The 15,488-nt window shown below is 45.6% G+C and overlaps 1 protein-coding gene across 1 annotated transcript in view; it reads left to right on the top strand.

Annotated features, from left to right (window-relative positions):
• cd2ap (CD2-associated protein) overlaps positions 1 to 15,488 on the top strand; it is a 50,344-nt gene continuing 34,856 nt past the window's right edge. The window contains exons 1-2 of the mRNA XM_035423150.1: positions 1 to 388; positions 14,404 to 14,564. Coding sequence (XP_035279041.1) covers positions 385 to 388; positions 14,404 to 14,564 — 165 coding nt within the window. The 5' untranslated portion in view covers positions 1 to 384. The remainder of the gene's footprint in view (positions 389 to 14,403; positions 14,565 to 15,488) is intronic.

Genomic DNA, 15,488 nt, shown 5'->3' with positions numbered 1-15,488 from the left:
GGCTGGACGGACTACATTCCAGCGAAATAATCTCGCGGGATTCTTCCACGGAAATATCGCGCGGTTTCCTGCTGTTTTGTATATGTGTGGCAGTCAGAGTTAAGGCAAGTCTGGGAAGGTGGAGACTTCGGGATAACTTCCACAGTTATTTTCATATTTAAAAAGAAATAGTTGTACCTCGCGTACGCCTGTGAGGCTCAACGTAAGGTGACGACGAATGGGTCCACGTTGCGATTAACAAGTTTGTAACGGAAATAACTCCTTTAGAAATCACACAGGAGCGCACAAGTAGCTAGCTAGCTTGGAAGCTATATTGGACATAGCTAGCTAGCTGGCTAGCTAACAGGCATCAGAAAGCAAGAAGGTCCTGCAGTGAAGGACAGTATGGGTAAGTAACAGCTGTGCCCTTGTTGTTTCCTACGTTACTAGCACACTGGAAAGATATACTACACAAAACGAATGGAACGGCAAGTTGGGAGGCAATATCTAGCGAGCATCTCACAAACTATCAAGTAATTAGTGCTGTTGCCAAACGTTGGAAGACAACATTGCTACAGTAACATTAGCTTGCGTTCGTTGGTTAACTTGCCAGGAGTACCCGGATTTTGTGTTGGGGAATTGCTCGGACTGGATGAATCAAACCATATCGCTGACTAGCTGACCAACTCCCAGTTTTACTGGGTGGTATAAGGCTCGGTCAATTGAAGTACTTTTATAAATGGGTGGTTAGTTGGTTAGATAGTCAGCTAGCTAAATTGGGAGCGGTTGCTCGCTTTTTATAGTTAAGTTAGCAATCTGTAGCAACGTTAATGTCATTTTCCATGTTATGGATGTCCAACTTGCCCCGCGAGGCACGCCACCTGAACGCACCGTAGTCGCGAGTTTTCTTCTTTTTTCGCTCGTTGCTTACAAAGCTACGTCTAGCCCAATTTGACGTTATTGACGATGCAGGATTTTGAAGTATCTACGTTGATGTTAGGTAGCAACCAGATTGCTAACTCTTATGCAACACGCCTCGGAAGTAATGGCATACCTTACCTTCACTGCATCATTGTATTTCCAGACAAATGTGATTTCTAACTGTCACTCTTGCATGACATGTATTGTTTGGGTATTCTTTTGAAACAGAAGCTATTTCTCCTAAATGTTTTTAATTCAGTTTAGTCGGTGTTGACATGAATACTATTGTCAGATATGAGATGTTGCCATTTTCATAATTAGTCTAATTGACATTTTCATGATTAAGATACCTTACTGTACCTTGAATCTTAGTCCTGATGAGAGTGAAGTATGACAAATTTCAGAAATGTGTTTGTTTTGAATCTTGATCGGTGTGGCATTGTACTTCAGAGCACATTTATGGCTGATGTTTTGATTTTTGGTCTGGAACGAACCATTCGTTTTGGTTGTTGATTTTCTTTGGTTTATGCATGGTTTCGAAACATTTAGCCATGCTAACAGATTTGAAATATTTCATGTTTAAGTGTTCATGTTTATTTACGGATATTCCCTGCTTTTAGTGGTGTTTTTTCAACACGGCAGCCCATGAAACTGCCGCGGGTGAGGACTGTTCTTGAATGACCTGCAACTACATTTGTTGTAGAAGAAACTGAATTTCCATGGTAGCCTGTCAGTAACCGCACAGTACGCACAGCTGCAGTATGGTTTCAGTTCTTGCACTTGAATACCAAGTGGAATGTTTAGTGAAGCAAATATGTTTCACTTCTGCTGACTTCTAGCTCTTATCGTGTTGCATCCACGCGTTATCCTCGAGAGTGCTCAGAGTCGGTCGGTCTATTAACTTCAGTTGAGCAAATTTCACCTGACAAGTACAAGCACATCTAGGTTTGGAATAACCTTTATTTCTTTTTCAAAACGTTTTCGGACCACAACAGGCACAGCCTGTATTTTAGAGAAATACGGTTGGAATATTAAACGGACTGTACTTGAGTGCAGTGCATTGCATGTCTGCTATTGGACGCTATAGCTTGTACGGTAGTGAGAAACGGGTTCGCGCGCGCTGGGGAGCTCTGCTCTGCAGATTGCGCATTGGCGGCGGCAGGCAGACGGCCGCTGCTGGAACAGGCAGCTGGCAGCCAGCTTGCCTGCGTGGCCCTGACGGCTTCCCCTTCTCAGCGGTATTGCACCGCCGTTGCCTCTCCCGTCACATAACGATTAGACCCAAAGCCCAGCCCACCAGTAAGCCTGGGGAGGGACTCCTTAAAATGAGAACAACCCTCGTTGCCCTTTTCTATGCCACCCCCTTCCCCCCTCCAAAATCCCAGGCTGAGGTTTGACAGTGTCTCTATTGCCCATTACCTCATTTGTCCAGTACTTTTCGTAAGGGTGGGGTGGGGTGGGGTGGGGGGGGGGGGGGGGGGCAGGGGTTATGCACAATCCCTTTGTGCTGTCAGGAAGCAGCAGTGAAGTCAGTCTCCCAAAAGGAAGGTGAGAACAGCGGCGGTGACACAATCCGGCAGGAAGCGAGGCCGGTCCGGGCAATGGTCGCGGGCGTTTGGTCACGGGTCCGCCCGTCGCAGCTGCTGACGCGGTTCGGTAAACCTGTTGATTCTTAAAGCCCCGTGTGCACACTGTGCCTGTTCCCACCCCCCACCCCCCCCGGTCCCTTTCCCTGACACTGGCAGGCAGGGGTTTTCTGTGTCTGCGGTCTCCTTACGACCTAAAACACGCTCCCTTCACTAGGCTGCATATTGTTCCAGCTCCGATTCTCACCTTTCTCACTAACGGTGTTCTCAGGCAGGACCGTGCGTCTGTACAGGGCGTACTGACGTGACATCATTGTTGACTATGAAATGACCACCCTTCTTGCAGGTTTGAACTAATGGGCAGAAAATCTCCCTGGCAACAGGCCCTCTGTTTTTATGCTTTTCCAAAATCTCCTGGCGGGGCTGTCTGCGTTCAGTTGACCGTTAATGTGTGCGTTTTTCTTACCAACTCTCGATGCGTCACCCCGTGTGCAGAATCTCGTAACGTGGAGACTTTCGCCCAGCCATGTAAAAGAGAAGCTGCCTGGGCGCTCGGACTGCAGAACGCAGCCCGTTTCCTGTCACGGTTAAATAGCCTACCCTCAGTTCATATGAGAGGTTTTTTCCCCCCTGTGCTTGCAAAGGTACTGCAGTTTTTAAATGTCAGCCCAAGAAGGGGGGGGGGGGGGGGTTTCCAGCTGCCATTGCTGCTGTTTTTTTTTGTTGGTGAAATCAGACTTAGTTTTTTGCCGCTGCCACTGGGGAATGACAGCGAGGTTTGTTTGTTTTTTAGCCGTTTTTGTTTGGTTGTGATGACGCTCCCTGACAGTGTTCCGAAGCCGGAATTCCGCAGCTCTGCGTCTCTGGCATTTCACAGGAATGCTTCACACTGAGGCTGAGGCTTCTCATTTGGGATTGAGGAATGGGTCGGAATTGGATTTGGCCTGGAGGTAAATGAGGTTACTGGCAGCCCGTTAGGGAGTGCATTGCTTTCTGTCTCATCTGTTTGCTCATAGCCCACAGGAATTGCTAGGCTTGGTCCTTAATCTGTCCTCATCCTCCTTGAATTGTTCTGTTTGACTGGTGAGATTAACCTTTGCTCATTAATGACACCAATCTATACTTTTGTCTATGAGAGTTGATCAATTGTAGGAAACTCCATGCCTGCTTGTTTGTTACTGCATGTCATTGCAGAGTAACACTGTATGAATTAAAACTGATTGTTATTTGAACGTTAAAATGGCAATCAGATGTGTTTTTGACAAGTAAATGGGTCACTACATGAGAGCATACAAAAATGGTGGTTTAAAATGACAGATGTAATATTGCATTTGTAGCTGTAATTTGTAGACGCTTGCCTGTGTAATATTCATAGATTCACATTTCATTTACATATAGTGGAGCGGTTTTTAAACTCATTGGGCCTATATTTTATGCTGCATTACTGTCACAGCCAATGTCGTGATCAATAACGTTTGTTGAAACGGTGTGTTATTGTAACGGTAATTTGAGGCGCTTGTCTCCCGTGTCATGTTACAGAAGTTACACACTTTTGGTTTCGGCTCGTCTGTCAGTTAGTACAGTTAGGTTTGAAAGCTGTTTGGAAAGTGAGGAATGCGCTTTTTGTTTTGAGAAGCCTCGTTATTCGTCTGTAATAAGACCCGTTTCGCTCGGTTTGAGTGATCGTTGCCCCGCTGTTGTGACCACCTCAGGCGTGTCGTTGTTTTGAAGACGGGCACGTGGGGGAATAGGCCCAAACGGCAGGCCCAACGACTCCCCCGGCGCGAAGGCCCCTTTGCGAAACGCGGCGGAGTCCCTGGGGGTTTGAGCGTCTTTCTTTCCCGTAAGTATGCGAGGAATTCGCACGCTGCCTCGCCCCAGAGGTGCAGGGCCACCGGCGCGGCGACTCCTGCGCTAATGCGCTAACGCCGAAGCCCTGCGTTCTTCCTGCTTCTCCAGCCCGAACCGCCTGGCACTGCCCCTGGCCGCTCGTTGCCGAGCGCCCAATCGCCCGACCTGGCTATTAATAGCTTTTGAGTTGACTTGGAATGCTCTGGGCCTATGTGAGTTTTGGACTTCCTGTCTCCGGCGAGGAAAACAAAGACTGGTGCTATGGGAAGTGCTATGGTCACGCTGAGGAGTCGCCTGCAAACACGCCCTCCCGCACCTCTTTCACTAGTTCCATTTTGAGAAAGAGTTCTACTCAGAATTTCCTTTTGCAAATCTCTGATTACATCTTCACTCACTGTCCACGTCACTGATGTAGACCTATACCCATAAAACCAGGGCTAAATGTAGGGTAAGGCACTGTTTGGATATGCAGTGCAACCTGCTTGTAAGCTTATCAGATGCAGGAAGAAACTGGCACTGGGGATGAGACCATCCTTGTCGCTAATGATCGCCTGGTGGCTGATGAAATTTCAGATGCAGAGGCAGAATCACATTGTGCTTCATAGACTAGAAGTTGGTATTCATTAAAAAAGAACTGTTAAAGGCTTGGTTTTGCTCACTGAGGTTGTTAGTAAAATGTGCCTGTAATTTACAGACGGTGCCTTCTCACAAATGTGCTCTTTCCATTCATTTGAAGGTGCTGTACCACTCATAAAATACTGCTCATAAGAATATAATCATTCAGGATGGAAGCTGCGCTTGCTAGCGGGTTGCGGGGTTGCCGTTTCTGCTTGTCTTCTTTATTAAGCGGTTACTGCTGGGTGTTCAGTGTCCCCTGAACATGCACTGGCAACGAATAAGATTGTTGTCGTAGGGAAGTTCAGTCCGTCTCTCCAGGGTTCACTAGCGGGCAGACCCATCCTTAATTCATGGTTGGATTTGGTGCTCTTGTGGCACCTCCCCTTCCCTCAGAAGCGAGTGCATTATGGGTATATGCTTTTTGGAAAGTTTGGGAAAGCTCCACAGAAAACACCCTGCAGGACTTCGACTACGGTCAAACAAGAGGACTCCCCCCCCCCACACTTCCAAGTGGATCCCCAGTGACAAATCCCAGCTAATTGCATACTTGTGCGGGCAGCCTTAATGCTTTATGACAGAGTAGGAAATGTGATTTTCTGGCACGGATTGGCGGGCCCCATTAGTTAAGTTAGCTGCGCGCTTAGCTGACATCCTTATTCAGGGTGACGTGCAAGTCGTCATTTTTCCCCACATAATCTGTCCATGCAGTTGGACCGTTAACAAAAGCAATTGGGGTTGAGCGCTTTGCCCCAGGGTACAGCTTTACTGTTCCACATGCAACAATTCAACCTTTCTTACCGTGAGCTGGTTTTCTAACGGGTAAGTCGAGCTTTTCAGATTGGTGCGTAGACAGCGCTGATGTTTAGTCTTGATTTTCAGACAGAAAGTTTCAGATAAAGAGCTTTTGACGGTCGTCACCGGCAGTGCCTAACGTGTCTGGACATTGCCCGGCGCGTGCGGTTACCCGTAACCGGAGAGATTTTAGACGGCCTGCTTCGGTGCCCTGAAACACCAGTGTGTCATGGGAGACGGGCGCCAGGTTTACCCAAAACAGGATGTGTTAATGCAAGGACTTTAAAAGACTGTAAAAGGGACATACTCACCCACTAACAGACTCTCTCACTCACTAACAGACTCACCACTGACTGAGCGACTGTTACTGACGGTCTCACCCACAGTAACCAAAGTCTACCACTCAGCCAGCCCAGCACTGGACACCTCTTATTAGCCACCGCCCATCTGCGACGGTCTCGTCCAGTTCTTGGTGTCTTGGAGAAGGGTGAATGAAAAGCCATTGTTGCATGGCGCTTGTCCACAGGGCATGTTTTTGCAGTGTCGGAAGGGCCCACCCCAGCTAACCGAGAATGTTCTCGCACCATTACTGGAGTGTCTTGTCACTGTTATAACATTGCAGCAACATTGTGAGGGTGATTTTTTGGTAGGTGGGCAGCTAACACAGCGTTCTTGATATGTTAGGGGAATGTTTTGGCAATATTCTAACATTGCTACTACATTGCAGCAACGTTAAGAGAATGTTTTTTGTGTTAGGTAGGGCAGCTAACATGCAACGTTGCTGGAATGTTTTGTCACGGTTATAACATTGCCACTGCATTACAGCAGCATTGCGAGAACGTTTTGTGTTGGCTGGGCAGCTCCAGTTTTTGTCCCTGTGCAGCAGTGCAGCACAGCAGCCAAACTGTCACGGGGCTCTATGCTAGCATTTTTCCCAAGGAGCCCGTGTTCCTTAGTTGAAAAATTTAAGAGCGCGCTGATGCTTCCCAATCGGTCGACGTGCTCCTAAAATATTTTTTCCAGTCGGCACACGTCAGATTTCGGGAGCAAGCCGTCCTAAAAAGGGAGCCTCCGTAGAGCCCTGAGTGCGGCTCATGCAAGAGGACAGCCAGTGCCGGGGGCCTGTGCAGTATTGATCACTGCTTCATTTTAACAGCCCCTCTGTGGCACTGCAGTCGACCTGTTTAAGCACAAAAATCGCCGCTGCCGCCACAGACGGGCGGCTCGCTGGTACCAGGGGTGTAGCACAAAATTCTGGGCCCTATACACAAGCGGTCTCTGTGGGCCCCCTTCCTCTCTTGATCCATGTCTCTCACGCATCATTCCAGGCTTTTCTAGGGCCCTCCCCCCCCCCATTCGGGCCCTGGGCAGTCAGTCCCACTTCCCCCCCCCCCCCTACTGCGACGCCCCTGGCTGGTACTCCCAAACACAGAGGGCACGCGCTCTTCGTTTTTTGCCGCCCGTGACCGGTGTCCGCGGTCGGATCCGGGCCTGCGTTCCGTACGTGAAACGCTCACCGCTGCGGCGAAGAGCGATCGGGGAGAACCGCGGAGACTTGGCATTCTGTTACGGTTTGCGCGGTGTCAGCCCAGGTGATGTGTTAAGGGTCTAATGTGTGGTCGTCTCGACTTTCTGTAACGGAAAACCGCAGGGAACAGAAACGGGAAGTTTCACTTATCAGCGGCAAAGCTACCTCAGCTGGCACGGCCTTCAAGTGGCCTGTATGCAAAATGCGGTTTTGGGGTTTGTCTCCAAAAACAGGCGGACTGCTTTCGTTTCAGGAACTGTTGTGAAGATTGTTGAATAATGACGTGTTTGGTTGTGTACGCAGGACTTTCTCTTATCGCCGTGTTGCCATCTAAAAGCCACAGGAAACAAAACATTTATCAAAAAAAGGAACTGCATCAGGGTTTTGGTCCTTTTGTTTTATGTTAAGTTTTTATTGTCACCCAAAACATTTAGACTTTTTTTTTGGCTGCTTTCTTTTGAAGAATATCTACTGGCAATAACATTCTCTTTCATGTAGGCCTTGTTTTTTGTGACGTAGAGACTGTATGTATTTGTTATGGTATGGCAAGCTTCATCCATCCATCCTTTATCTATACCTGCTTCTTCCTGGTCAGGGTAGCAGGGGGTGCTGGAGCCTATCCCAGCATGCATTGGGCAAGAGGCAGGAATACATCATGGACACATACCGCTTATGGCAAGGTCAAATGCAGTGAAATTATATATTTATTTTTTTTATTTTTAGGCTGACTTAGTGGGCCTTGTTTGACTGACTTAGTGAAATATTCTCAATCCAGACAAGAAAAATAAAACCTGCAACCAGACTATGGAGTTCTATGGGAAACTGAGTTCTCATCGCTTACAGTTCAAGTGCTGAGACAAGAATCAAGAGAATGCAAAAGAAGCCTTCGCTAGTTGTACCTTTTCATTTGGATGTATGGCGTTGTTTTTAAGTTTCGAAAGGATGGTGGGGTTTTTTTTAGCTTAGTATGAAACAAACCCATCAAGAAAGGCCTGTCATTGGACCCTGCACATATAGCCTATAGTTTACAAATAAGCCGTTTGTTTGCATTCAATATGACTCCGACCTAGAGGTGTTAACCTCTTAAGGCACAAGCCAAATTTTGCCAATCCTTGCCAATTTAGGGGGTACCCTATTTAAAGCTTTATAACTCCAGACGTGAACACCACAGAGACTTGAAAAATGGCTTAAATGAAGCAAGACATTTGTACAATTTACAATACTAACAGATTAGTTTATATTCATAATTTTGGAAGAAATAAAGTGCCACAAATGCAATTGTTTTGACAAAAAATCCAAAATAAATTTGCACTTTTTAAGTTCGCAATGAAATACTGCGAGATTGAATATATGCAGGAGGTTAAACTATACATGTGCTAGGTCAAAAACTTCTTGACCACAAGTTCATAAAATCTAAGGGTGGATATGTAGAACTACTATAGATGTATGAAGCAAAAACTAAGCAGTGTACCCAGCATCTCCAAATCTATCCAAAATGTCTAAATTATGCATTGCTGTAAATCATAACATATCCATGTATTTCACTACAAATCAACTGTTTTGACTCAAGAAAATCACTGTTGCATAATTTTCAAATGGGAATTACAAGCTTTCAGTCAGTGCAGTGGTCTAAAATAGCTAGGTGTCCAGAAACATATCCAAAATCTCTCCAAAATTGAATAAAATGTTTTTTGTCCATTATAAAGCATATAAATGAGCCCCTTATGAGGGTTTAAGATGAAACATTGCTATCAGATTAAAAAAATAATGCAAAAACATTGTCACACAATGCGGTACAGTACCTAAATGTGTAATAATTAACTCGTGTGTATTTCTATACTCTGTACTCTCGTATGTTTTATTGTATGGGGATGAGACAACATGAAAACAATTTTCACCCGTCCACCACGTTTTGGCAATGTTCCAGCTCTGACGTCATCACTGTTGCATGCTTCACAAAAACTATTACACTTCCGTCTAACGCTTACATTACAGTGTGGAATATTTACATTATATAACACCACTAACCTATTTAAAAATACTCAATTTCAAAAAGAACGTATATAACCGAAATATTTTGAACGATAATACTTACATAGCAATGGTGAAATCTCCTCTATGTTCAGTAGATAGAGACAGAGAGACAGTATCAATTATATTGTTCTATTCGCTTCTGTTTTGCTCCAGAAAACGATGTCAGCTAGGTCTATCAGCAAACATATGGCTTAGCTATGTTCAGAAGTCCTCAATAATAATAGTATTTTCCAAGAAATTACGAAATATCCTTGAACATGTTTCGTTAGGTGCATCGTATTTGTCTGCTAACAGAGTGTGATTGCGTAAGTGAATGCTATGCTAAGAATATTTTCTGTTACGCTGACCTATAAAACGCTATTCCGAAAGCAGAATTAGACATGTTATACATCGTTAGAAAGCTTATACTCTCGCCTACCGAATAAATGAATTATAAATCTAGTCAGACTGTACTAAAAAGGGCGACGACGCCGTAAACAACAGGTGTGGTGTTACGCACAGCTATTTTGGAAGATACCCAGGCGTCACAGATGCGCCTATATTTCCCAAACGGATTGTCCAAGACAATATATGACCACGCAGTCTCAAAAGGGACATCTCTACACGTAAAACCAACAGTAAGGTTTTATATTTATTCAATATTTAGTCCCAGATATTGACTGTAGAATGACATGGTATCATTTTTAAAAACTTTTTCTCGTTTATTTCGTTATTCAGTGAGCAGCGTTTTCACTGCTGTATAGGCATATCTTAGGGCTATTGTCGGGTTTATCTTGTTGCTATGACGGAATACGATTTTTTAGTGGTGAAAGAATATTTTTATGAATGCCAAGATAGACAACATTGTCCATTATGTCAAGGGTGGGGGGTGTTTTTTAGATGAGACTGCAGGGAGGGGGTGTGTGTTAAATGAACGACGGGAGCGACAATGGTGGGGCTGCGAAACTCCGTTTTCGGCATAGTTGTCATGTATCGTCTACTAATGAAACGGAAACAACGCGTTTCTGTTTTCATCTCACACTTTGGTTGCAGTAGCACCGAATGTTTGAGTTTAGTAATTTAGTCACGCGGGCGTGCCCACCACTAGGGGCTGTGCGCTAAGAGGTTAAGGAGCAAAATTGCATGCCTTGGATTGTTGGGATGCATTTGATTGTGTCATGAATGAGTCAGTGCAGTGATATATGGTTTCTAGACCAAGATGCATGAATAGAAGTCAACTCAGAGCCCAGCCCTTGTAGCTGTACCTGGATCTAGATTGTTCTGCTCTGTGTTTGCTCAAATCCACTGCAAGTCACACAGAGCTGATAGCCACTTAATGCCACCGCTACACAGAGGACAAAGTTCAGAAGTGTTTGGGCGTTGGTATTCTTTGCCATTGCTGTTATTCTTGCAGACTATTAGATGTTTTTGCCGTTATGCGCTCCTTGATATTAAAATGTTAGAAAGCTTCCCCACCTTTATATACATAAAGGAACAGAGCTTAAGTCTTTTTCAACTCAATTTTGTAATTGTGTATTTTCAGCCTTAATTTCTTTTTTGTGGAGAGCTGTACGCTGTCTATGGAATGGTTCATAGGCAAGGAGTGACAGTTGGTCCAAGAGGGTCCCTACTGATGTTTGGATGAATGAGAGCAGAGGGGTTGTTTTTACAGCTTTAGATAGCCTACTTTTGTTAAAAGTACGATCTTCTTGAGTGCTTGGAAGGGTATGTCTCATTCACCAGGGAAGCCATAGTAAACAGACCTTTTACTGAGATTACAGTAAGGAGCAAATTGTTTCCTTATCTGTGTTCCTTTATTCAGTGGGAAAATTGGGGAGTGAATTTGGTGGGGACAGACTCAGAGTGTGATTGGCTGATGCCGTGATTGTATCAGCGTGCTTGATAGTTAAACGCTGACCGAGGTGTTTGATACCATTGAGGTCTGATCAAAGGCAGGCGTGTGTGTGTGTGTAGAGAGAGGGGGAGAGGCGGAGGGAGAGAGTGAGAGAGAGAACGAGAGAGTTTGTCTACCTGTGAGCATCAGGTCCACTGTTCTTTTTAACATGGGGATATTGTTGGATATATATTTTCATATGGTATGTACGATGGTTCAAGCTGCCCAGTTGTATGGCAGACAACCGTTGCTTGGTGTATTTGCACCTTGTTGTTAAAGTGCTGCCAGGTACCTTTTCATCCAGTTAACACCAAGTGCCGCCCTGCGTTTTTAGTGTTTGTAATTGCCTTATGTTTTAAATGTTTCTGTAATGTGGGCGGTAACATATGCAGTGCTTGCATGTAGACCCGTGAAAGGTATTGAAACCTTGTTGAGCGTGGATACATCTCTAGCTCTGTCTGTATTTCGGATTGGGCTCATTTTCTTCCCATTTCTCTTCGCTTCCCATGCCAAGACCCCCCCCCCCCCCCCCCCCCCCAAGTGCAGATATAAATCTGTGTGAATCTGCTCAGCCCTTCAGAAGAGCTGCAGAAAGGCAGAGCTGCTGTTATAAACAACTTTTGAAAACAAGTTTGGGATGGGGTAGGATTTTGCTCTTGTGAAATCTATTTGTGGGAGATTCGCGCTCACTGTTGTGTCCCTCACACTAAGAACAAAAAAAGTCAATAGAATTGATTTTTTCCCCACTTTTTTTGTTACATTGTCTAATCACTCCCAAATGTTAATTTGTTCAATATTGTTGTTACATTGTCTAATCACTCCCAAATCTTAATTTGCTAAATGAGAATTCTCCCATCAATGTGCTTTGTGTAACATGTGGCTTCACATCATTTGAGAAGAACCAAACTGGACTTTGAACATTGCCAGCTGCAATGTTATTTTGGTCTTGGAGTTCACTGTCTCACAGCTCATCATGATGTCGCCACCATAATAAAAATTGTTCATTACATGGCCATTTACATTTGGCTTTCATATTTTATTATGTTTCCGTATGAAATAACTAACAAAATGTAAATAAACGGGGAGTGTAAAAACTGAGCCATAAAGAAGCTAAGATTTGTTTTGAACACTTAGGGTTGTATGTCACCAAATCAGAGTATTAAATAGTAGAAAATAATATTTGCACACGCGTAAATCCTGCCAATAAAATATTTATTTAGGCACCAGAGCGACCTTGTGTGGCCTCTGGCTTTCATTCTTTTACTATGTCTAAACGGTTATGTCATCTGCCAAATGTCTCTTGAATTGAGCTCTGCCCTCCTCGGAAAAAATGGCTGCGTTGGAATGTTTGTACATTTTGTCTGAGGAGCAGGTACCGATTAGCACGAGCCGGCGCGAGCGTTTTGCTTTGCCTGCATCGGGCGTGCACGTATAGTGGTTCACCTGTGCACACTGTAATCAGAAGCGGGCGAGCCTGCTCGACGTGACAACGACTCGCACGCGGCAGGGAGAGTAGCAGTCTGCACCGAAGCCAGTAATTAACGCCCCGCCATTGCAGGAAACCGAGGAGTAAATCAATGCCGGTGACAGAATAAGGTCAAGTTGAGTAAAAAGCGAAGCTATGAAGACGCTGCGAAGTATCCGTGATTTACGTATTTCTGCCCAAGACGAGACAGTTTTTGTCTACCTCCTTCGCTGCAACGCTATAGCGCAGGTATGGAGCAGTTTATAAACCGTTATAAACCTCCACGTGATCACGTTTGGATAAAACTAGTGAGGCGTTCCAACGCCCCTGGAATGGGTAGCTTTTAGAGGTTGAATAGCCGCTTCGCCTTCGTTTTCTCCGAGATCACTAAGTAAATGGCATAACCGCGCAGCCGTGATTGCGCGTCTTGGCGTCTGAATGCTGAGATGAAATAATAACCGGAGTGGTCCAGCGCATGCCAGCGGTCTTAAATAGTTAGCAGCGATGAAAGCAGGGGGACGCAAAACGCACTTTGGGTATTGTTTTTTTCCGGTTGATTTTCACGCGATTTGAAGGAGTGAGTTTGTAAAGCATTACTGTTCTGGTCACAGCCAGAGATTCAACTCAAGGATATCAAATATAAAATACCATTTGTGTCAGTTTGGTGGTTTTTGAACATTGATCGGAAATAGCCTGTGTTATGAATTGCCTTCAGTGGCCTAATTTGATGCCAAGTCACATTTCCTGTAAATTAGATTTTTCTTCCAGATGTCTAAAATCAAACTCTTTTTCAGCAGCGTTTAAGCTGTAAAACATATCTTCAGGGTTGCGAGTTCTCTGCCCTGTGGGTAGGTGATAAATGCTCTAACAGCCCACAATTTGGTAGATGGTACAGTTGTGGTAGAAGTTTTCTTGTGTGCTCTTTTGGATATAAAGATTCCCTCCAGAGAAACTGAGATATCTATGCCCCATGACATCTGTGTTTTTGTGTTATTATTAGTATTGAATTCAGCGCATTCTATCACCAACATAAGTGTTATTGAAGTCCAGATAATATGAATTTTCATAATAAGGTGTGCCAGGCCAATGAGAGCACACTATGCGGACACACACACACACACACACACACACACAGACCTGTTTTTCTGTTTGCTGCCCAGAATTCTGAAAGTGGTGACCCAATTCATTAAAAAAAAGAAAAAAATCAGGGACACATCAATATGAACTGATGAGAGAACAAAAGCTCATAGCTCACTGTTCCACCAACCAAAAGAACACTGGTGTGGGCCACGCCCGAGTCTCGGCGTCATGCGCGACCGAAGAGCCCGTCCCGTCAGGCTGGGGCACAGGGCGTTCGCTTCCTGCCTCAAAGGCTGTTCTTATTACCGCTTGAGAGAGAGCGCGAGAGCTGCAGCCCGTCTGCTCTGTGCGTGTGCCGATGCTGCAGACCGAATCTGGTGTAAAACAAGCTGCAGCATGTGACTAGCGATGTTCTCCCTCTCTGCTGTAGCACCTCAGCGCTGTAGAGGCATGTGATGTTCTCCCCCTCTGCTACTTTGGCAGGTTGTTAAATGCTTGAGTTTAGCATTTAGCATTTTTTTTTTTTCTTACAAGCGTGAAAAAGAACATTCTTAGTTGGTGTCGTGAGAGTGCTTTAGGTTTATTTGTTCAGCCATTTTGTTTCCATGGGAACGCTTGCCGCTGCTTTGTCAGCTCGTGTGAAGACCCCCCCCCACTCTCTCTCTCCCTCCTGCAGTGGAAGTCGTTGTGGAGTATGAATACGACGCGCTCCACGAAGACGAGCTCACCCTGCGGCTCGGAGATGTGATCAGGAACGTCAGGCGGATCGAGGAGGAGGGATGGATGGAGGGAGACCTCAACGGCAAGAGAGGCCTTTTCCCCGACAACTTCGTAAAGGTGAGCCTGACTGTACATCCCAAACTTTACGACAACCTCCAATTACTACAGGGCGGCTTTGTAAAGGTGAGCTCGACTGTCTGTACATCCCAAACTTTACTACAACCTCCAGTTACTACAGGGCGGCTTTGTAAAGGTGAGCTCGACTGTCTGTACATCCCAAACTTTACTACAACCTCCAATTACTAGAGGGCTGCTTTGCAAAGGTAAGCCAACTATCTACATCTCAAATGTTAATAATGGTAAATGGACTGCATTTATATAGCGCTTTTATCCAAAGTGCTTTACAATTGATGCCTCTCATTCACCAGAGCAGTTAGGGGTTAGGGGTTAGGTGTCTTGCTCAAGGACACTTCGACATGCCCAGGGCGGGGTTTGAACCGGCAACCCTCCGACTGCCAGACAATCAGTCTTACCTCCTGAGCTATGTCGCCCAGCGTTAATATGAACTACAACTACAGGGCTGCTTTATAATGGTGAGCCACCTGTCTGCACGTCTCAAACTTTACTACACCCTGCGACTGCAGGGCTGTTTTGTAAAGGTGAGCCGACCTTTGACCTCTCAAACGTCACTACAGTGTGTGCTGTGCTGCACGGGGCAGCTTTCTAAAGGCGGAGCTCTTCATGCAAATCCGTCGCCGTTGCGTTTTTTCTGCACCGCATTGCCCAGGAAGGCCTTCGTCAAGTGGGAACGGCCTCATGTAAATGTGACGGCATTGGCGTTGCCACCGCTCGCGGGCAAGCGGAGAGCGCGTTTCGCGCTCCCCAGCCCTGACGGTTATCAGGTTGCACAAAAAGGCGGTCGTAAGGGGCAGCGCAGTGTTGCGCTTCGGAGCGAGCACGTTTACAGTGCTTTGTGGAGCTGAGCCGTGCAGTTTCCTCACACGCCACTGTAATCTGGGAAACTGGCGATCCCTGAGGAGC

Source organism: Anguilla anguilla, chromosome 6 (genome assembly GCF_013347855.1).
Source record: "Anguilla anguilla isolate fAngAng1 chromosome 6, fAngAng1.pri, whole genome shotgun sequence".
NCBI classification, from domain to species: domain Eukaryota; kingdom Metazoa; phylum Chordata; class Actinopteri; order Anguilliformes; family Anguillidae; genus Anguilla; species Anguilla anguilla.
This window is presented reverse-complemented; position numbering and strand designations above follow the sequence as displayed.